General features: G+C 37.6%; 1 protein-coding gene across 3 annotated transcripts in view; it reads left to right on the top strand.

The window, feature by feature from the left end:
- Positions 1–24,792, top strand: part of CARD9 (caspase recruitment domain family member 9) — a 706,605-nt gene that overhangs the window by 340,970 nt on the left and 340,843 nt on the right. For all 3 annotated transcript variants that reach the window (XM_044058722.1, XM_044058720.1, XM_044058723.1), the window contains one exon: positions 4,797–5,122. In XM_044058722.1, the coding sequence (XP_043914657.1) occupies positions 4,797–5,122 (326 nt within the window). The remainder of the gene's footprint in view (positions 1–4,796; positions 5,123–24,792) is intronic.

Raw genomic sequence — 24,792 nt, 5'->3', positions numbered from 1 at the left:
GGAATATGTTAATTGGTTATCTCAATTGCCCATCCTGTGGTATAGTAGGAGCTATGCTACTAACAAACCCTTCTATAGAAACAAGTGAGAAGGCTGACTAATCTAGCAGCAGAGGTAAAGGCAGACAAGATATATGGACAGGAGAAGGAGCCCTCCCTCTTAAGACTCAAATGAGCAGTTCTGATTATTCCCCTGTTCTATCACCCCATAAACCTAGCTCCCACCAACTGAAGTTCCCATTTGAAAGACAGATGATGTTTTATAACTGCAGACAAATGTACGAGGGGGGTGATTTCATCAGACTACTTCCCTCCCTTTCTGGGAATTCCTCCTATTTCTCTAGACCAGGAGGGACCTAAGCAATTAGTGATAGCTCATTTCTTTCAAACAAGAGCCATAAATGGAGTTACCATACAAGAACAAGGAAAGGAAATTTATTCTAGACTTTTTGTAGTTCCATAGAACAGATATTCTCTGCTACTTTTCCTTGCTTCATGATCCACTTTGGACTACTTTCTACCATTCACTATCCTTTGGAGTTCCTACACTTGTGATGGCTCACATTGAGAGGGTCCTATCAAATAATTGAATGGACACATTGTTGAATGTGATATAGTCGAACACATATCATCGACAAAGCAGTCCGTTAAAAAAAATGAACACAAACACAACACCTGCACATATAACAAAAAATGTTTTTTCAGGGTGGACAAGCCCCCCTGCACCCCTATGTAGGGAGCTGCATGCCTCACACCCCCTGATAATTATGTATACCAACTTCAAGATTGCACTACAGTGGGGAAAAGGGTAAATTTCCTGATCCCTACTGTAACGCAATCTCAGTCAGAATGGTTTGACAATTACATTGTTGATGATATGGGTTTGGCCATATCACGTTCAACAATGTGCCTGTTTAATAATTTGCTAGAGATCCAAGAGGGACCTCCACTTGGGGAAGCCCATAGGTAAAGGAGCAGTGTGAGCTATCATCCTTAACACAGTGGGATGCAGCTAGATGAGGGTCTGTCATACTGCCTAATCCACTGGGCTCTTCTACTAGCCCTGTTCTGTCAGATGTGTTGGGCTTATGTCATGAGGTGGGCATTCTGTGGTGCTGGAAGGTACACCCCCCCCCAGCTACATGGTGATGCATTTCTGAAATGCCATCTTTATAGTATGGCAGTTATCTGACATCACCATTTTGGTATCACCAGTGCAGACTGTGTCCTGGGTTCATGTCTCCAGCACATCTCCCCCCCCCCATCATCCGCTCCTCTTACAAATGGGTTACTAGCCTAAGGTGGGTCATCTGGCTCCTAGTCAGGGCCTCATCCCCCTCCGCCATTAAGCCGGCATGGTTCCAAAGTGAGGTGACTCTTGGAGGCATATACTGAATCTTTTCAGGCTGAATGTGTTCCTAAAAATTTCCAAATTCAGGAAGTTAACTCTCCCGGCATTACTTCCACATCGTTACCCTCAAAATCTCCTGGGTACCTGAGATATAAAGGATGTGTGAATGCACATACGATATAATATGTATCCACAACTGAGGTCCCCAGCATTTGTATTTAATTTGTTCACCCTTTCATCTCTCCATAGCACCCAGAGGAGTTACCTAATTCTTGTCATTGGTAGGGACTATTTTCTGTATGACTACCTCATCCAAACAACTTCAAGGGAAGAGATTCAGGGAGTCATGGAATACTCTCCATAGTCTCTCTAGCCTGAGAATTTTTTCACCCTGGTGTGTCTGTCTTGAAGCTGCTTAATTCATGTTTTTGCTGTTTTTATAATGATTTGATTACCAGGGTAGTCAGGATGTGTAGTGGTCAGGTAGCTGGGCTGTTATATGCTGACTGACTCATGACTACCTGACCCATGATGATCTGTCTTGTAAGTGAAACTTATTATGATGAGTCTCCATTGTTGCTTGGTTTAGTAAAATGATTCTTGATGCAATATGAATGTACTAACAGAATTCTGCTGCAGCTCAGTTTGTAGAATCCTCTAGCATTTTCCATATTTTCTGTGCAACCACTTTCTTAAAGTGTGCTAGTTAATATCACGTAAAATAAGAATTCTGTAAATTTGTAATATCCACTTACATTTCATTGCTATATGAATTTTTGGGGTCTATTTTAATTAAACGAAAGCGGAATCTGTCAAATACGAATCAGTCTACACGTAAACAGCGGAACACGGAAACGTCAAATGCACTAAATAGCGAAATCGGAAATGTCGAATTGTCATAGTTGGCCCATCTGCGATATAGCTCTTTAAGGTAAGTGTGCGATAGTTACGGACCTTAGGGTTACGGTGCGGGTTAAGGTAAGTGCATAGACAGGTAATTTTTGTAAGGTTTAGTGTAGGGTTTTGTTAAGTGTATGTGTGTGGCATATTTACTTTGTGTGGGTATAGTTCTGTAGGGTAAGTGTGCGGTAGTTACGGACCTTAGGGTTAGGGAGGGGTTATGGGTTGTGCATAGATAGTTGTGTATGTGGGGTTTAGTGTACGGTTACAAGTGGGGTTTTGGTGCTTTAATTTAGGGTTAGTATTAGGGTTTTGGTTAGTGTATGTATGTGTTTTTTCTTGTTGTGTTTGCGTAGGTAGTATGTTACAGGCAGTGGGGTTGGCTGACTATTGCGGTTTCGATGTTTAAATTTCACAGTTTTGCATGTTCGACGTTATCGTATTTCGCTGTTTATGTATTGACGGATTTGTATTCGACGGATACTGCTTTCATTTAATTAAAGTAGACCCGAATTTTTGTGCGTGCGCGGGTGTGTGTGTGTGTGTGTGTGTGTGTGTGTGTGTGTGTGTGTGTGTGTGTGTGTGTGTGTGTGTGTGTGTGTGTGTGTGTGTGTGTGTGTGTGTGTGTGTGTGTGTGTGGCACAAGCCCAATTTAAATTATTAAATGTGCATCACATTTGCTTGTATTTTTCGAAAATCCACAGAGAAAGGGTTAAACACTGGGGCTAAATAGTCTTAGTAACTGAAGAGTAACTTCATCTGGGTTTGATGATCTTTTACATATTTTAAGGATCTGTGTTTAAACATTGTGTTTAGAGCAGACATTCAGTGTGTCTTCTCAGGTAAGGTCAGACCACAACATGGTTTACTTTTAAGTAAAAATAAAACCTGTAACTCACAGTTAACCCTGGAATATTCAAGAACTGCTCTAAGGCTAACTTCATTCTATTAAGTGATAACCTGGCAAAATTTCAAGCCCCCATAAACCTTGAGAATACTGCTGCCTACACAGAACTGTTCACAGAAACCATATACAAGGTATTTTTAATAGCTGCATAGATGCACCGTGGTGGGATCATAACATCAATAGCCTGTATATTAGAAGGAAGAAAATCATGGTAAGAATTAGGAGGTGCTGCACCCAGCAGGATAAAGCACTGTCATCATATCTCTCAACTTCTTAGCACAAAAAATCTGAAATATAATGAGGAGACAAAGGCCCAAAAATAGGGACACATTTTAAATGTTGCTCTTATAAACATATAATGTTGCTAGAGCAAAAGGGTTTATGTTACCAAACATTTTCTGAAGGATATAAAGTCTGAAACTCAAATGTCTGTCTTTATTTATTGAATTAAGTCCTTACTGATTTACCAGAAAACCAAAAAATTTATAAGGAACAGACAAAAAATATGAGACAAAATTCTGGCCATTCTATGAAAATCTGAATGTTTGAGAGGTATGACTCTCATCAAACTAAGCAAACAACTCAGAGGACAAATAAAGTCTACCAAAGCCAAATCTGAGGTAAATTTGGCTACCTAGGCCAAGGACAACCAGAAGACATTCTTTAACTGCATTTGCAACCTCAAAGGCAATACACAGTTGTGTGCAGAGCTCATTGTAAATGGAAGCACCTATACTGAGCCAGAAAATATAGCAAACCTACTGGCTGACAAATTCATCTCCAGTTTAACCCTCTCTCCCCCTCAACCTTGCCTCAGGAAATAACACCAAATATAACTCCTCCTGCTATCAGTGGGCAACAGGTCCTTGATGCTGTCTCCAAGGCAAAGAACACTGCATTAATGGGGCCAGACAACATCCCAGAATACCTTCTAAATAGCATGAAACATGACCTATCAGGCCCTCTGGAATTGCTGTTTAACTGTATCGTCCAAACAGCCTTCATGCCTCATGAATGGAGAATGGTAACAGTCATCCCTCTGTACAAAGGTAGACCAGCTACAGACCCTGGAATCTACAGTTCCATAAGTCTCACTAGTCCCATATGCAAAGCCGGGGAAAGAATTATCATGGAAATGATCAGTAATGACATAAAAACCTCCAGACGCTGGACCCAACCCAGTGTGGTTTCATCAAGGGCAGATCATGCCTACTGAACCTGGAGGACTTCTTTGAGAAGGTCATCAAAGCAATGGATAAAGGCAAAATAGTTCACACTGCCTACCTAGGCTAGTAGGTTTTTAAGTTCATAATCAAATATGGGTTTTTAGTACAGTAGAGCATAATATTTTGGTCTGGGCCATTAGACCACGGGATAATGCATTCATGAAACAGATTAAAGGGGGCTGTGCATTTAGTCTCGTGGCTGATCTGCACTCTTTTACTTCAGAAAAATACAGCCTGGTAATGCAATCCTTTTAAAAAGTGAAGATTGAGTACTGACTTATTTTCCTCCTTACAGATGCATTTTATTGTTTTATCTCCTAGCAATTCAGAATGATTAGCAATGTGTACATTTTCCTGTAGTGACAATGTATGGTCAGTATGATGGAGTTTACCGTGTTTGTTCTTGCATTCAGATACTGCAGGGGAGTCCAGCTTGATGCACCTCCTTATGAATGAAGTTACAAAGCTGCAGCATGCTGTGAAAGCTGAACAAAAGAGAAACAATGAACTGAAACAAGAGCTGGTGGCCAGGGAAGATGAAATTAAACAGCTGAAGGTGAAGGAAAGTGAGTTACACAAACTCCAAGACAGAGTGAGAAAAATGAAAGATGAGAAGGAGAGTGTCAGTGAAGAGTTGAAGAAATGTAAAGAGGAAAGCTATGATCTTGCTATGAAATATGCAAAACTGAGTGAAGAGAAAAATGAAGCATTAATGAGGACTCGTGATCTGCAGTTGGAGGTTGGTAGTTTACTTACTTATTATTTGCTAACTGGGTGAATTTCACTGAGTTGCGAACCCTTTTTCAAGAGAGACCTAGGAAGCTAATGACTCCAAAAGAGTCATACAAAGATTAGAAAGATATGCAGTGAATTTAATCGAATTGTAAGAAAAAGAGATAGCAAATTACTTAGCCATAAGAGATATAGTTAAGCCCAATCAAACAGCATCCGCAATTTAATCCATGAGAAAAACATTAATTACAAGTGCAGCAAATTATTTTTAGGTGACTTTTGCCTCCATGTTTGCCAACCTTGCAGCCTCCCCACAAACAGATAGGCCTATTCCTTCTTATGCTCCGGAGTCTGAGGGAGATGTCATTCAGGCAGTCATGAGGGTGCTTTGTACCCTCACCCATATCACAACAATGAGAGTATTTGGGTGGCCTAACCCATCGTGTGTGTGTGTGTGTGTGTGTGTGTGTGTGTGTGTGTGTGTGTGTGTGTGTGTGTGTGTGTGTCTGCACAATCTGTGTCACCATTGGAGCTTACAGTGCCTTCATCATATGGGTCAAACCTCCCAGACAACCACTGTGAAGGCTACCACCCATTGGTGTAGTGGGGAGATCAATGCTCATTCCCAGACCTTGTGTTTGAATTGCAGTCTCCTTTCAAAGTGAACTATACAGTACATACCTGGCTCAGCTCCACCCTCCCTCTCAAGATAACTATACAGTACATACCTGGCTCAGCTCCACCCTCCCTCTCAAGATGTGCACGCACATCCTCACGGCCAGTACAGTCAGGCACCAGAGAGGCTAATCAGACTTGTGTCACTTGGGCCATAGTCAGGGCTTTATCTTTTTATATTACCAGTGGTGCCTAGTGCAACAGATAATTAATCATAATAGGACAAAATCATCCACAGCCTCATCAGTATAATGAGCGTTTTACAATGTATCACAGTGTAAGTTGCCTGTAAGTCTCAAGATACATTAAAAATCAAAGAAAGAGGGAGAAACAGTAAGAAGACTCTGATTAACTCAAGTTTAAGGCAAGTTGGTATGTTGTGTTCACAATGATTTAAACTGAGGTGGTGTGCTTTCAACTGCCTTTAGAACCTTAGCACTGAGCAATGCATTGAAGGAGGAGGACAGGAAATTCCATTGGATGAGTAAGGAAAAACAGATGATGAGATGATGTGTCATGAAAGTCACTCAAGTCTTGTAACAACGGAGCAATAGTAGGAGTCGCTCAGAATCCCAGAAATAAAGCTGATCACTGTGCTACAGCCAGTCATATGCTTATCTAGGCACCCTGTGGAAGGAATATAAAAATACCTCATCAAAGGGTAGCGATGCAGTGAGTGTTGCTCCAAATAAACCTCCCTCTCTCTGTATATATACATATATAAATATATATATATATATATATATATATATATATATATGCACACACACACACACACACACACATACATATATATATATATATATATATATATATATATATATATATATATATATAAATCAGCTGATGACTGTGCTGGTGTGAGATTGATGTTTTACCGGGAATGGGATTATACAATTTTCCTAGAATTGTTCAGACATGGAGTTGGTATATATATATATATATATATATATATATATATATATATATATATATATATCTATATATATATATATATATATATATATATATATATATATATATATATATGGATCTACTTCACTTTGCTGAAAACTCATTTCACAGAGACCAAATCACTGAAGACTCATTTGACCAAATCCCATTTCACCGAAAATAGTAGTGGCAGTGCATATGTCCTTTTCTGCACTGTAGTGCGATCCTGGAGTTAGTATATATAGTTAGCGGGGTGTGGGCGGCTGCCCCCCCATCTAGCTTGGTTTTATATTGTCCAGTTTCTGTTAAGAGGGTAAGTAAGTATTTTTAACCAAACTTGGAGGGCTACGCCCCCACACCCCCAATGTGGGGGGTTGTGCCCCCCAACTATATATACTAACTCCAGGATCGCACTACAGTGGGGAATAGGGCATATACACTGACACTACTATTTTTGGTGAAATTGGATTCAAATCAGTTTTCAGCGATTTGAGCTTTCAGCAATTTGGTCTCAGAGAAATGAGATGATGTTTGTCCCACATAGAATGCTCCACACTAACACACTGCCATATAAATTACCCATTTTGTACGACAGGTAATTAATGAACAGATATCAAATACCTTATTACTATTGATGGAGGTGAATAATTCCCACAAAATGCACAACCTTGAGGTGCCACTATAGTTGATCCCACAATTACTTTCCTACTCTTTTTAAAAACTAAATCGTAAACTGTTTACTAAAAATTCTATCTTGTTAGCCTCTAGTTGCCATCCTGCACACATAGTTAGGAAGCACAATTTTTAAGACTACTTAGGATATGTAATTCTGAACAAGATTTTGACACTGAAGCCCACAAGATGAAACACGGATTTTTGAGTAGGGGATACAATGTCAATATAGTGGATAAGGCATATGGAATAGCACATGCAACCAATAGGCGTGACATATTAAAATGTAATGGTAGTCAGGATGATAGTGTTATTTCAGATTTAGGTCCCAGATTCATTACTATATAGGTACCGATACCTTTAAGATCAATAGATATAGGAAAGGCAGAAATATTGGAGAATGTCTATCTGGTTTTAAAATGTGTAGGAAAGTGTATGTTTGTGTGTATATATATATATATATATATAAAACAAAACCAAGAGGAGTCCCACGTACGATTATATGAAAAAACAAAACAAAAAAGGCCAGAGTCAATTCAGTATGGTATAACCACGAAAACTCTGCTGAGTATTCACTGCTCGATGTCCAACGTACCACAAATAATCCAAAAAATTTTCTCTATTAAAACAGCTTTTTATACGCTTGCTTTTTTGGATTATTTGTGGTACGTTGGACATCGAGCAGTGAATACTCAGCAGAGTTTTCGTGGTTATACCATATTGAATTGACTCTGGCTCCTTTTGTTTTGGGTTTTGTTTTCATATATATATATATATATATATATATATATATATATATATACATACACACACACATATGTGTGCTTGTATTTGTATGTGTGACAAAATATGTAATGTGTGTGTGAATGTATATAGTCTTGTCAACTGTGACACCTGTATATAAATATATGTTTATATATATATATATATATATATATATATATATATATATATATATATATATATTTATATATACATACAGAGTGAGAGAGATACACATATGTATTTATCTATATTTATATATATATATATATATATATATATATATATATATATATCTACAGATATATATGTATGAATCTACTTCAGTAGATTGAATGTCCAGATAACAGAAATGCTAATTGTGGGGATGAGAAGACCATACCTCTCAACCTGGAAACATAAAAAATCTGGACAAGACCCACGAAAAATAGGTACAAATCTTTACACTGATTAACATAAAAGTTGCATACAAAATTACGTAACCCCGCCCACTCCAATGGAATTGTGGGATACCAACTTTCAAATTCAAACTGAAGAACAGACAACCAAAATATGGCACCAGAGTCCCCCTGCAGCCATTACAATGCCCCATTACCTGGCTATTTCGCCCCATTTACCATAAACACTAATGTGTGCATACTGCTTTACTTCTACAATGATTATTTTTGATTTTATTTTTACATTTTATAGCACAATGCACAAACACTAACAGATATCTGCTAAACAAAGCAATACTGTCTCACAATGAAAACAGACTTGGCATTAAATCTTCTCTGCCCTTGAAACTCACATTCATTGAAACAGCATTGAAACCCACACAACATCCAAAGAAAATGCATCTGGCCGATGGTGAATAAATATTACATATGGGCTGTTTTCAAATCATAGGACCCTTGCACACAAAACAAGAAACATACATGTGTTCTTTGATACACCTTCCTGACTTTATTAAATTATATTTCTTGTAAAATACAGCACACTTGTTAGACTTAGAGTGGTTTAAATTTATTGTTTGAACATTTTTCCAGTAGGCAATGAAACAAAATGCATGAACCAATAATGACAAAACTGAGAACATTTCCATCATAAAAGTCTACTTTCACACACACAATGTATATATATATATATATATATATATATATATATATATATATATATATATAGATATATATATATATATAAAATGACAGTAGTGTAAGCCATAGGCATCTTGCACAGCTTCTCGCACTTATTTTCAATTTCATTTTTTTTTTGGGGGGGGGGTACAAAAAAACAAGAACCAGGGACATATTTTAAACATTGCTTGCATAAATTTGGAAAAGTTGCTAGTATAAAATGTTGTGTTACCACTATGCATTTCACTGCCAAGTCTTGAAACCAGAACCCTGTGCACTACAGTCAGAGCAACATACCACTATGCAAAATCAGCAGTTTCCTGAATGATAAAAAGACTGAAACTTAAATGGCTATCGTTTAGTGAATTCAGTTTTCACTTCTCACCATAGTTCTCAACCTCTTAGCACAAAAGACTTGGACAAAGTCAATAATGGGGGAATACAGAATTCTCACTTTTCACCATAGCTCTCAACGTCTTAGCATTAGCACAAAAAACATGGACAAAGCCAATAATGGGGGAATACAGCCCCAAAATAGGGACAAATTTCAAATACTGATCTTATAAACTTAGAAAATTGCTAGAATATAAGGTTTTGTGTTACCATGTATTTTCTGAAGAATATGAAGTCTGAAATTCAAATGCCTGTCATTATTTAGTGAATTCAATTCTTCAGTGATTTGCCACAAAAATCCTGAAAACCTCAGATTTTATGAGGAACAGAACAAAAATATGAGGCATAAATTCACAATTGGGGGTGGCTTGGGACTTTAGGCTCTTTTTACCTGTACCCAAGGTACAGGGTTTGAGCCTGAGTACCTGTAGCCACCAGGTGTATTCACCTGGGGCATTACACACACACACACACACACACACACACACACACACACACACACACACACACACACACACACACCTCTGTTCGCGTAGAATACCTGATACACTAAACTTGCAGTTTCCATTATTGATACAATAAACTTGTAGTTTCCACCATTGAAGCAAAATAAACTTGCAGTTTCTACCATTGGAACAGATAAAATATCTTTGCAGCAAACGAAATAGTCCCGCTCGCAAAATAAACTTGCAGTTTCTACCATTGGAACAGATATCTGAACTCTCCAGAAGATAAAAGCGCTCCAGACCAGATACAAAAAATACCTTTGCAGCAGTCATTTCCTTCTGAAATGAAATGAAGCAGTCCCGCTCACAGATCAGATCCATTTGAATAAACAGTGAAGTAGCCAGCCAGAAATGTAAGCCCTTGAGCTCAATTCCGACAGACTGATGGAGCTGATGTCATCTCACATGTGATGACATCAGCGAAAAATAAAATAAAAAAAAGCTGGGAAAATTCGGAAATGAAGGGGTGCCACTCGGGAATCATGGCACCCCATTATTTGGACCCCAAAACTCGTTAAAAACCAAGTAATTTGGTATGGTTGGGAGGTATGGAGAAGACAGCAAGTTTAGAATAATGAAATTACACCATATTGAAACTTGTAAGAATGAAGTACCAACTGAGCATGTCCAAGAACACTCGGACTTGTTGTATGGAGATCATGCAGCAAAGAGAACAACAGCTTCTCTATTTAAACACTTGATTAAAATTAAAATATACTGTTTTCAACATTTCCGAATGAGATCATGCTGCTGTGAGGTTTGCAAATTTACATTTTACTCCACTGTAGTGTGATCTTGGAGTTGGTATATATAATTAGTGGGGAGTGCGGGGGCTTGCCCCCCTACAAAAATGTGCTTTGCTCTACAATACTAGCATGTCAATTAACAAAGGAAAGTGGATGATTTGTAAACATTTATGGAATTTTGTATATGGTACATGCTGCATATAAGCTAGCAATGCTGCAAAAAGCAATTAGCTGTAATTTAATATTTTTTCCAGAAGCAGTATTATATGGGCTATATGTATCAGAAAAAACCCAGACCCTTGCCTCAGGGTGTGGCCAGAAAATTATACTTTGTATTCTAACCTCATGATGCTGTGCCCCCCCCCCCACCATCCAAAACCCAGACCCTTGTCATAGGGGTGTAGCCAGAAAATTATACTTTGTATTCAAACCTCATGATGTTGCCCACCCATCCAAAACCCAGACACTTGTCTTAGATGTGTAGCTAGAAAATTATATTTTGTACTCAGACCTTATAATGATGCCTCCCCCACCATCCAAACATCATCTAAAAATGTACTCAACTCTCAAAATACTGCCCTCTGTGCACATTGGTGGAGAAGACATTTTTGTCAACTGTTGCCACTTATAACCTTAAAAAAACTATTTTTTTACATGTGCAGTCTTGTTTGGTAAGCATGTTTTGTATAATTCTGTCCTGTAGACAGTACTTTAGATAGTTTTAAACAGTGTGCGCTCTTTGAACTGTTAAGTTTCTGAGGGATGCTCAGGAAATAGTGTACTCACTTGATTAGGCTGTGTATGCCTAACTCCCCCCCCCCAAGTAATGTGTCACAATGAATGAAACACTGTTTTAACCTCTACAAACACATACTAAAGCTCTTCAGAACTGTGATTAGCACTACCATGAAGCTCACTCTCCAGGACTTGATTATTTTAATAATGCAGGACCACAGCAGGCTGACTGGGATGCTGAAATATAAAGAAAATGCTCCAGATTCAACATTAGTGCCCCGGGTTATCAATACCTGCTTGTCTGAAGCCACTGAGGTATGTATACAGATGCAACTCACAAGAAAATAATCTAGTTGCATTCCTCATACCCCACCACCACCACTACATGGGTGAGGAAGGCTTATCAGTGGTGATCAGTCACTATATATCTTAGCTGTTATTGGTGAGAATTGGGAGAGCACCTAGGAGTGGTAGTTTTCCTTATAGTTTTGCACTGTTGTTTAGTTTGGATTGTTGAAACATATTTTAAAGTCTGCACAAAATATAACATCAGTTGTGGTTAGTTTTGCAGACATTAGGTTTTAATCTGTCTATATTATAAGTAAGCACTGCTTACTGAATGAAGTGGTAAAACAAGAAACATGTAGGAATGGGACTTTGACCTGTTGGAAGTGTTTGTTACCTTTATATTACTATTAGTGTCCTTGTCTTATCTCACGATCCATAAACCATACATTTTGATTGTATGTCTAATTTCCAGTAATGCTTATTTCCTTTAAGAAAATTATACTTGAATGTAAATGTTTTGCTATTCAGAAGTAATGTTTGAAAATCTGTTATAGTACTAGATAATACACAACTGGCACTATACATGCACGTTTAATAACACTGTCTCTTATACACAGGTAATTCCTGGAGCTACCTGTATGTGTGTCTTACTGTGTGAGTGATGCCGTAACAGGTTCCATCTCCCCCCACTACCCAACATTGGATATAGTGGGTAATTGGAGAATGAGTGAATAAAAGAATTAATGAATGATTGAATGTGTTATATGCAGCTGGTGATACAGGAATCTCAATATAATAAGGGAAAGCTAAATATGTACTTTATAATATGACAATCATTCTTGTAAAACTATTCAAAATGTTTATAGTCCCTTGTTTATTTTAACAAAACTGCATATTTATAACAAGCTAAATTAAATGCAAATGAAAACAATCTGCATTGATATTTGTTTAGCACATGCCTAGGCAATACAAGTTCATGTGCAGTCAGCAGCAGTGTTTATAGACACACACAAGATTTTTTGGCACACTTGGAAAAAAACTTGAAAAACATTAGGGTTGGGAGGGTGGCCTAATGGTTAAGGTGTTTGCCTTACAAACACATGAACCTATTATGTGTTCTAGAGATGTCATTTTCTTTTGATTTACAAGTTGTTGTGCTTTATTGTGGACTCTGGAAGCAAAAGAAAACACAGCACACACTACGAAGTGATACATAATTCATTAAAAGGAAGGGAAGAACCATCTGGGGCTGAAACTCCATTTTGCTAATGCACCATGAAGCTGATGGTACAAAATGCGGTGTTTCATATTTTGATTGTCATGCAGTGCTGTGGTCAGAGTGGCATTTTAACAGCTTGAAAAGTATGTCCATTGTAGTCGCCTTTATACACTCTGAGTAGATCATGTTGGCCATGTGTACAAGGGCTTGTGTTAGTTCCTTTTATTCAGCTGGAACGCATACTGGGTGGTAGCGAGGAGACAGTGCTGCTTGTGGAAGGTACTGATCAGAGTATGGATAACTCTTTCACACAATTTAGCTACATAGTAAAGGACAGAGAGAAATTTTTTTTAGGCTAGAGAATTTACTCAAAGGTCCTATTGAAGAGTAGGGAAATGGGTGGGACATTTTTTTGTTGCTGCCATTTTTAGAAAAACAGGTAACCTTTCTTAGCCAGGTAACCCAAATCCACTCATTTTCCTTATTAGTTTAAGGGTATCTAAGGGTTGACAAGCTATGGAACTGAAACACAGGCTTGTCAGCAGTCTGAGCAAGGCAAACCAGGTTGCTAAAACAATTACCAAAGTAGTCGTTGAGATTTATTTACCTAAACTTAGAGATGTGTGGTGCCAAGTACTGCCCTTGATTAGGATGTTTTCTCTCTCCAGAATGTTTTGGGTTTGTTAAGTCCTGGGATTGTTGCACTATGGACCTTGCCTTTGTTCTACTCCCATTACATGTTCTGAAAGATGAAATCGTATTAGCATTATTATGCACTGGATTAATTATGTCATGTTTCTTCCCTTTCCATTAGAAGACATTTAAAACTTGAAATGGCCCAGACAGATGCATTGCCTTTGGCTTTAAACTTCCTTAAGGAAAAAAAATCTGTTTAGTTATGAATTTTTGTCAAAAGTACTCAAGGGCATTGTATGTGGCTGGTAGTAGAGAAACAGGTCTTCAGTCTGTATAATACAGCTCTTACACAATGTGTTGAAGATGGAAGGTAGCAAGCTGTGTAGAGATACCGAGATGTTAGTTTGCAGTGGTTCATTTGATAGATTCCTAATACAGGAGACTAGCACAGCACTTCTGAAGTGGTCAGGGTAGTTAGGAACCAGTCCAATGCACTGTGGTGTTTAGATGTGGCGTCAGTCTTGGTTCTGAGGTAAATCTTCTTGTGGCAGTCCATAGTTACAGACAAATAACAGAATGGGAGTTACTGATTGAGGACAATTGTTTGAAAAGTTGGGACCTGCTAGAGTGAGTCCCAAAGCACGGAAACTGAATTGCTGAAAAAAGGACTTACATATATTAAGTCTGAGATGGAAATTTCTCACAATATTAACTTTTCTCTGAGGTATGGTGATCTCAGAGTTAGTATATATATATATATATATATATATATATATATATATATATATATATATATATATACGTGTGTGTGTGTGTATAGATAGATATAGATATAAGTTTGGGGGTGTAGGGAGTTGCTCTCTTACACTGAGGGGGGTATAGGGGGGCTTGCACCCCTGCATAAAGCAAGTTTAAAAGAGAAGAGTGATTCTAAGATTTGCTCTTCTCCTGCATTTCCTTTTTTTCTCAGCGTATTGGCGCATTGCATTTACATTGTCAACGTTTCAGTAGGGAGCCTTGAGTACCAGTCTACGTTAAAATCTTCAAGAAGAAACAATTAATTTGAAGTTTTGCGGTAATATAGCTAGAGATTTCAGACACAGAAATCATGGCGGGTTGAAACACAACATGAATACGATGAATGGTACATGTTTTGCTTTGTGCCAGTAGTATCAGTGAGTAGGCCTTCATAGCTACATGAAGGTACTGGCTAGGGATGACCAGTAATAAATGGACAGAATGTATGTCACCGATACATATCAGCAATCAGAACTTGGACTGTCCTTCTAAGGTTTTCACTTGTTAGTGATTTTTCCAGTCAGGAATTCAAGGTCTCTGTTAGGAAATCAGTTTTCATATAAGTCAGAAATATTTTTCTTATATTTTACTATTTTACGTCAATTTCTAAGTTTTTGTCAAATTCTGATGCCTTAATATTTTTGCTTGTTTTAAAAGACAGCCTGTGAGATGTGAGATGCGGCTTCTAACTAAAGCTAATTAGACTATTCAGCCTAATTCCCTTAATGTTTGTATCTCAGTAGAAGAACACAAAGTTGAATGTGCCGTCTCCTATAGTAAAACTATATATATGCATATATGGCTCCAACATAATATTGTAGGCATGATAAAAGACTGGATTTAAGAACATAGAAGTTATATATTGCAGTGATAATATAAAATATATTTATGCTCCTTTCCTTGGTATGAAGGTTTTCATTTTGGTGTTCATCTGGGCCAGTATGCTGGTATGCTTATTATTTAAAATAATGTGAATCCAATAAAACAGCTTTAATTTGTGCAATATGTTTATCTGTTTGCCTGTTCTATAAACCACACTGTTCACTCCTTCCATAAAGATGGCACCCACATGTCAAGTAACTATGAAACTGAAGCTGCACATATTTAGTTATCACCATTGTTGGAGCAGGGGACAGAGCAAATCAAAGAATGTGCTTTCTGTCTAGTTTTCCTTCTTCCAAAGTTGGAAATTCTAGTCCCTCTGGAGATTTTTTAACCAGGTATCAATATTTCCTGTTCATTAAAAACCTATTTAGCCAAGCCTCTATGGCTTTGCATGTTTCTGGGTTTCATTTATGAGAAAGAGTCTTTTAGTATACATATTATATTATATTATATCATTATTATATTATATTATATTATATTATATTATATCATATCATATCATATTATATTATATTATATTATATTATATTATATTATATTATATTATATTATATTATATTATTATATTATTTAAGGGCAAGAGTAATAGACTTTTAGGGGAGACCCAATATGAATCATTTAGGTTGTCTAATAAGTAACATTCTGAATTGAAAAGGTATATGGGCTGGGGTGAATTTCCCCACAAAAGTAAAGCAGGAGATCAAACCTGTATGGTGCAAGATATTTATGTCTTTTCCAAGGTGGCAGTGGTTTGTTCTTTTGTGTAGGGAAAGTCATGGCATACACCCAGCTATGGTCAGCCTTATGAAATATAGCCAAGGTTATTGAAAAGAGATCATAGAGGTTCATAGTTGATTATTAGGCTAATGGCACAAGAGCCTTTACAGGCCTAGTAATAATACCCAAGCTATGATAATGTTATTACTTAATTCCCAGATATGGGATGTGGTAGTATCAGAGTAGTGGGTTTTTGAGTGTTGGAGCCCTGAGTCATTTTACAGACTGCCTGTGTCTATACTAGAAAATGGAAACCAAAGTCTAAACCAACTGCACTAGAAATAGTAACAGAGGTAAAACAAATGGAAATAAAATCTTTAGAAAAGGGAAGGAGCAAATTACATAGAAAAAATGAGAATTGTGGGAAGAATACATGCAGAGAAGGAATGAGGTTTAAAAGAAGGCAGGATTTGTAATGTTTGACTGACAATGACTGGATAGATTATAACTGATGTATAATATTTGCAACTAAAGTTATGTCAACATGGCTTGTTTTTGTTTATATAAATATATAATTGCCTATGTCATAAGTGATAATTTAATAAAGATGTTTCGTGTTTAACAAAAAAAAAAAACAAAAAAAAAAAAAAAACAAGGGACATGGGCTGTACCCTGGGAGTGAATTTATGGTTCCCTATCCATTCTACTCTCATTTGCACATCTGACAACATGGTACACCTCCAAACAAATACTTAGGAAGCTTCAACAGCCACTGAAACATGGCTTTGTAACTCAAAATGCATGGTCAACTCAAAAAAGATCAAACTACTATTTTTCCACAAATCCCTCTTTCATGAAAAACAAAATTTAAAGTCCTCTCTCTTGATAATACAACCACTGAAGTTGCTTCTCATAGCAAATTTTTAGGGGTGGCAAAATTGCATAAGAAAAAAATATCAAAACAAAGGGATGCTTTACAGAGGCAAAAGCTTTCTTACTGACACAACTAAAACTACACTTGCCAATACTTATCTCCTCCCCACATTTTTTTATGGCTCCCCCATCCTTACTAACCTCCAGGCTTCACAAAAATTTAAACTTGAACAATGCTATAAATTTGCAGCAAATACCCATTTTAGAACCCACCACTGTATAGCATTAAAAAGCCTAAATTGGGTAGAACTGCATCATCAACTAACATGTACACAGCTTCTTACCACCTATAAAATTATCCAGCTTCTGTCTGCTTTTCCAACACTAAAAAACATTCTATACAACTATGTTCCCAGTCAATCATTGTGATAACAGTGACCAAAAACGCCTGTCTGTCTACAAACCTATCAAATCTGCTGGGCATTGCCTGTATTCATAGAAGGTTGCTAAGGCTGGAATTCCTTACCTGTATCCATCAGATCTATACCCACCCCACCCCCTACCCCCCATCTTTCAAAACTACTCTGAAAGACTTCCTAGCCAAAATCTGGTTCTGTTTTCGCTCAAAACCAGGATAAACTATAGTCCTAAATGTGAACAAGTACCTTTTCATTCCTTATACCTCCTTACTCTCCCTTCTTCACTTACTTCTATCAAAGTCTCTTCCTTGACTTTCTCTCTAATTATACCATAAGGCTGTTTTCCTCTCACTTTATATTGCAATTCCTGTTTGTATTAGACTAACTTACCTTTAACTGTCTAAAATTTCTCTAAATACAGTAGAGTCTCTGTTAACCGAAAGTCAAGCAACTGGCTCTCTCAAGCAAATGGCAATTTTGATTGGCTTGTATGCCGGTATATGAGCCAATCAAAAATCGCAAAGTCGAGCCTCTTCTGTTCAATGCGGAACAGCCCACTTAAGGGATAGGGGCATTAGTCAGTCTGTTTAAGACATGTGTCTTACACTTTGTATATTTTTGGTGAGAAACTGCAGGGGCCACACAAGTTGGGGAAGTACCTGGTTAGGTACATGCAGAAGGGAGTATTGTACTTGATTATGGGTTTGATGAGGGCTGAGTACAATGGCACTATGACTTTCTTTGATCTTGATGCCATGCCTTTACTTATAAGTTGAGCCACACAGACGTATTTCCTTACTACCACAGTAACCTGGCGGTCAAAGTTTAGATTATTGTCTATCTGTATTCCTAGGTCCCTTACCACTGGTTCTACTTTTAGTGGGTGTGCTATCAGTATTATAATTTGCAGGGATATCTGATTTACCAAAGGGTATGATTATGCATTTTTTACCATTTAGTCTCAGACCATGGTTTTTGCACCAGTCATTTGTCATTTTAAGACCGTAGGATTTCAACATTGTTTGAGAATTCAGTGATTGCTCATAGCTTACAGTCATTGTCGAACCTGGTGTGCTAGAGGCTCTAACACTGGCCTTCGCTTCAGGGAAGTCTATACCAAACAGGAGGGATCCCTATACTGAGTCCTGTGGGACATCACTAGTAACAGGTTTCTTATCAGAACTGGATTCACCTATACAGACAACATGTATCCTGTCAGTAAGCCAGTTTGCTATCCATCAGATGATGATGTAAGGGTTTATGCCTAACTCAGTAAGTTTATCTATGACCTTCAAGTGGGTTATTGTGTCAAAAGCTTTGTCCAGGTCTAGTTAGGTGGTATGTATCATTTTACTCTCATCCATGGCCCTGGTGACTTCCTCAAAGTAGTCCACCAGATTGAGCAGGCAAGACTTCCCTTTGACAAAGCTAAAGTGGGTCTGGTACAGTGTTTGGAGATTTCCTATGTCATTATTGATCAGGTCCGTGATAATTCTGTCCATGGCCTTACAGAGAATCTGGTCAAGCTTATGGGTCTGTAGTTCTGTGAGTCAGTTGATGGGCCCCTCTTGTGCAGTGGCATGACTATTGCAGTCCTCCATTCCTCTGGGACAAGGCCCATCTGGAGGCTATGGTTAAAGAGGGGTTTCTAGTGAGTGGTGATCCTGACAGATTCTATTTTAAATTATTTAAAATAATCCTGGAATGTCATCTGAGACCATATTTTTGGCTTTAGCGAGAACAGTACGGACCTGTTCCCTCATAATGACTAATCGGGGCATGGTTGAGGGTATTTCTTTGGTTGTGGTAAAAGGTGATGGGGGAAGAAATTTGAACTGCTCTTGTCGGCCAGCAGGTTTGCTATAGTTTCAGGGTATAAGTGTTGCCTTTCATGATTAACGCGGCACATTGCTGAGGATTTCCCCTGAGGTTACAGACACAATTAATAAAGCCTTATGATTATCTTTCACCTGGGAGGTTACCTTTTCCTCGTAGTTTGCACTGGGAGATTTGACAAGCTGTCTAATTTGTTTGTTTAGACTGATCAATGTCTCTCTGCAATGTTTTGCCTGTTCCTTCTTGCCTTTGGAGAGGAATTGTTTCCTTTTGTTGAATAGCCTGTTTATGCTAGGGGTTCACCAGGGTGGTTTATTTTTGCCAGTAATCATAGGTTTGACTCAGACAAGTACTCCTTCTTCTATGGAGCTATGAATGTACTTGTACAGTGCTTTTGTGTATGGTTCAGAGTAGGCCTCGATGTCATCTGGGTTTGGAGGGACATGGAAGTTTAATAAGCAGTCACTAATTTGAGATAATTGGCTTAGCAATGAATTGATTGTGAGAATTGCTGGAAAGCATGAGGCAATGTTTGTGATATTTGATGACTGCAAAGGAATGGAGATGTCCAAGATAAGCATGTCAAAAAAGTGCAAGGGGAGGGTTAGGTTCACAGATTATTTTGTCACGATTATGACCTACTGACCTTTAAGAAGTATGATTGGTATAACCTCATGTTGATATTTTCTAATCCCCATATATGTTTCAAGATTAGTTTTCATGAGTTAATATGTTGATGGCTATTTCTAACTGCAAAGGAAATAACTTATTTTGTAATCTTGGAAGGTGTTGTGTAATGTATCTGCCACATTTTATTCTATTATTGCTATTTATTTATTTTTACTGTAATGTTCCCCAATCTACTGTTACCTCTCAGTTATCCATTCAGGCTGAGACTTTCAAATAGAACTAGACCAAAAGTTACATTGAAGGGCAGGTAGCAGTCTCATTTTCATAACTTATAAGATAAAAAATATATAAGATAAAAACTATACTGAGATATCCTGAAGCCTTTCTAAATAGTTTGTTCTCCAGTCCTATTTAGGAGGAACTCTGCCATTTTATGTTTTTTTTTTTGTTCAGGTGCCTTCTTTGTAAGCTAGAAAATGCAGCATTGTATTCAATAATGGGTCTGACTGGTGAAGTATCGAGTGGTGTAATGCAATGATCTTCCTGAAATTACTAGACATGCCCTATGGAATTAGATGGGATACAGCTGGAATGGATGAAGTGAAAACTATAAAGAGAACAAGCTAATATAACTGATAGCCTAATTGCGAGTTATAGGATGAATTGAGGTGGGAAACAGAATAAAACTACAGCATAGAGTAGAAGCCAACAGAAAATATTTAACAATGCATTATTTTAAAGATACTTAGAAAATGAGCTTTAAAACTAATAAAACTGAAGACTTATAAAACAAATATACAGGTAGAATGCAATAAAAAGCAAGTCCGTTTAAATACCGCAACAAATGCATGTGCCAAAAGGTGAAGCACTTTGTAAAAGCTTTGATTTTCTTACACACTAAATCACAAAATTGCTAAACATCTTATTCATAAAATGAGAGTTCATAACAAAAAAGTCTTAATAATAACAGACTCAAAATGTAAATTAATAAAATTATAATGAATGCTTTTTTGGAGGTGCATTTGAGTCAGAGGAGCTTTTCTATCTGACTTTTGTGGCTTAGTGCATGGGAAGCCTTTCTAAAAGATGGACCCCAAGGATAGCTGAACAGACCACATTAGCAAGCATCTGTTACACAGCTCTGAGAAACAAACTTAATAAACCTAACAAACATTAAACTGATGATTTTGGAGACACTTAAACAAGCCAAACCATTCACACAAACAACAAAACTTCAAAATTATTTACCAATAAAACCATTTAGTGTTTTAATGTCTTAGAGTATAATATACTGGCCAACTGCTTCAGCCACAGCAACAAAATGTTATAGCAGTGGATATACAGCAAATATGAATACAGATGAATGTTTAAATGTGTATGGGATGGAATATGTTGTAACATGCTACTAATGTTTATTTGGTGTTGCTGTATTAACCTCATTTCAGTGGGTTGGGGTGAGAAAATCACTGAAAAGTGAGTGTTTTTCTTTTAGACAGTCAACAAATCTAGACCTAAACTCTTTAAAAATCTTGCAGCTTTTGATTTTATGACAGGACATTCCAGTGTGTAGAGCTTAAGATGGAAAAGGTTGAGTCAGTAAGTCAAGGAGAATTTGGAAATCATTGTAATAGCAGAGTACAACTGGAACGGGAGCAGAGAGGATAAAGGATAACTTTAGGATCTAACCTAATGCCACGTTGGAAAGGTCTGAGTTTTAGGATCTTAATGACTAACATTAGCAGGAGGAGATCTTCTTGCCTCAGGTGCAGTAGTTTACTGTATATGAGTCAAGGCAGAAGGGACTGGGATATAGACCAGCAGACTGGGGCAATAAATGTAGCACTTCAGGCATTATATAAGACTGTGGTAGTGAACAGATATGTAGCTCCACTGAAAACAAAACAAAACAAAAAAAAGTTCAATTTAATAACCTGATGGCTACATTCTAGCAACTGGATTATTACAGTTGCATCCATACCCCTGGTAGTTCTTCAAAAAAAAAAAACCCAAAAACACAAACAAACAAAAAAAACACAGCCTTCCAACACTTAGTGCCTTGGGTGATTACCCCTCTCACCCCACACTAGCTACATTTCTAGTAATGAAACTTGCATTAACTTGCTTAGATCACCAAACAGAGCCATAGCTGGCTTATTTGAGGTACAAGCTGGTCCCTAAATATAGCATCACTCAATAGTAGGTTGATGAGCAAAGAAAAAAATTCCCTTCTATGGTCTAGTGTTCCTCCTCTCCTAAGGAGGAGCAATAAGTTCTAATGCCTTATGAAGTCATGCTTTCATTATATGATCTGGCATGACTTAATCAAAAAGGAGTGCAAAACTCTAGTGTCTTTATGGTCTACTGTCCTGGACATTTCTGTGCTGTGAAAAAAATGCAGAAAAAATGAAAAGGATCTGCTGATTGTGCCTCATAACACATCACCCTCGATTTCCTTCTTCACCCCATATTAACTACACTTCTGTCACCAAGCTTGAGTCAAAGTTGATCAAGCATACTAACTCATCTTGGCAGTTGCTTATGTGCTGTTGCATATTTTACAGTGCAGTGAGATTGTAGTATTTGATGGGTACTCTTTTGTGGGTGGTCCCTTATCATAGACTCCCAGAAAAAAAGCAAGGCCAGCGTTATATTGTCCATCAGTGATCACTCCCTTAAGTGCAACAAACTTGGAGTAAGAATAATAAAGAAAGAGAGCTTTAGGGACCAAGTCCCTCACATGGGGATGCAGTGAGGCACCATGCAAAACATGCTTTTAATGTGTGTCATATTGCTTGTAGCATGTTTGGGCCTGAATATATGCATTACAAGAACATATGTACTGATGTTAAAACACAAAACAAGGGTAAAGACCACACCGGAACAACGGAGATACAACCCAGCAATCGCAATGGACACAAAACATAAGCAGATAAAAATCACCACCATGCGCTGGGTCTGATGGCTTGTACAATGCAAAAACCAAGTTCCACAAACACAGCAATGCAGCAAATCAGTTTAAAAACGACCAGAAACAGAAAATCTGATACATATGTTCCCTCATCCGTTCCCTTAAGGTCCTATTAGTTTTGCCTATATAGAACGAAGTACAGGCAGAGCACCTAGCCAGATAGACAACATTAGAGTTTAAACAATTGGTACCTGTAGAAAACTTAAACTCATACTTCGTAACCTTAAGGGAACGGATGAGGGAACATATGTATCAGATTAGGGTAGCTAATACCACCAACGCATTAGCCAGACATGTTTTAGCGACTGGTCCACAACATACTTTTCTGTTTTGTGTTATTGAGGTGATACATTTGAATAAGAGGGGAGGAGATATTATCAATTGTACTTTGGAGAAAGAGATGCATTGGATTATTAGATGCAGGGCAGATAAGTTCCCAGGACTTAATGAGAAAGTGAACATAACCCCTGCACTAAGGAATAGGAGATGTTTTAGACCATAATGTACTGTAGCCATGAAATGTACATATGCTTTTTATGCAAGAGTCTTTATATGTTTTTACATGTTTTTAACTATTTAAATCTTTTTAATGTTTAGGTTTGCCTTGTTATGTATAATGTGTTTTGCTCTTTTAAATGTGTAGTGAATGGCTTTTGACATGTGTTCAGTTTTAACCTATTGCCAGCATTGCTCTAGTATTTAAATTGAGATAGTATGTCTTTTTTCTGTAACTGTCTGAAGAAGCCTACGGGTGAAAGCGCTAACAGTTTCTACTATTAAACTGCTTGGTTTCCTGTACTGCAGTTTCTGGTCATTTTTAAACTGATTTGCTGCATTGCTGTGTTCGTGGAACTTGGTTTTTGCATTCTACAAGCCATCAGACCCAGCGCATGGTGGTGATATGTACTGATGTTGTTGCTTATGAGATCTGGTAGTTGTGCTGAAATGAACTGAGCACATTTGAGTTGTGAAGTTGCTGTAGCCACAGTGGTGAAGCAAAAGCTGAATCACAGGGTGAATGTCTTGATTTACAGGTCAGTCTATTTTCTGACCTATGGTAATGTATGGTATGAGTTTCGTCACTGAATGGATGAGCTTGTAGAAGTTCCTTCACAGAGGAGTTGTGTTTGCTTTCCATGACTGAGTGAGGACCTGAGACTGCAGGGTACATGCACTGCTCCTACATGTTAGGAAGACTCAGATAATGTGGTCTGAGCACTTTGTAAGGATGCTCCTTAGGTACCTTCCAAAGCTTAACCGGAGGAGTTCCTACGAGCAGACCCCGCACATATTGGAGGGATCCCTTCTCTCATCTTGAGGAATTTCAAGTGATCCCACAGGATGATTTGGATACTGGAGCTATTGATATGGAAGGCTAGTTTATCTTGTTCAACTTCCTGCCACCTCTGACCCTCACCAGGATGAGTGGTTTAGAAAATGATAACAATAATGCTTGCTAAATGCATTTAGTGCTCATACAGCAACATATTTTTGAGTTATTCATATTTATTTGCTCTAAGAATATGGATTTTTTTACTTTTTTATTATTATTTTTTTACTTTTTCCACTTATAAAACAACTATGGCTAATGAGTTTTTGCATAATAAATTGTACATATTTTGCAGTTATGGCATGCTGAACTACAATCATTGTCACAATAATCTGTTGTCTACTTTTTAGTAATTATAACTATTTGTAAGGAAATGTGAGTTTGATGTTGCTGTCTTCACTGCCGGTTTTACAAAAAACATGAACAGTAAACATAACAGACACATCTCTCACTTTATAAGCATTCCCATGGAGGACAACTGTTTTATTTACTGCATTGTATTAACTTGCTTATTTTAAGTTAAAGGAAAACTCCACCCTAG

Source organism: Protopterus annectens, chromosome 16.part0 (genome assembly GCF_019279795.1).
Source record: "Protopterus annectens isolate FY-2018-M chromosome 16.part0, PAN1.0, whole genome shotgun sequence".
Lineage (NCBI taxonomy): Eukaryota > Metazoa > Chordata > Ceratodontiformes > Protopteridae > Protopterus > Protopterus annectens.
The sequence above is the reverse complement of the archived record's forward strand: the minus strand, read 5'-3'. Positions and strand labels throughout refer to the sequence as shown.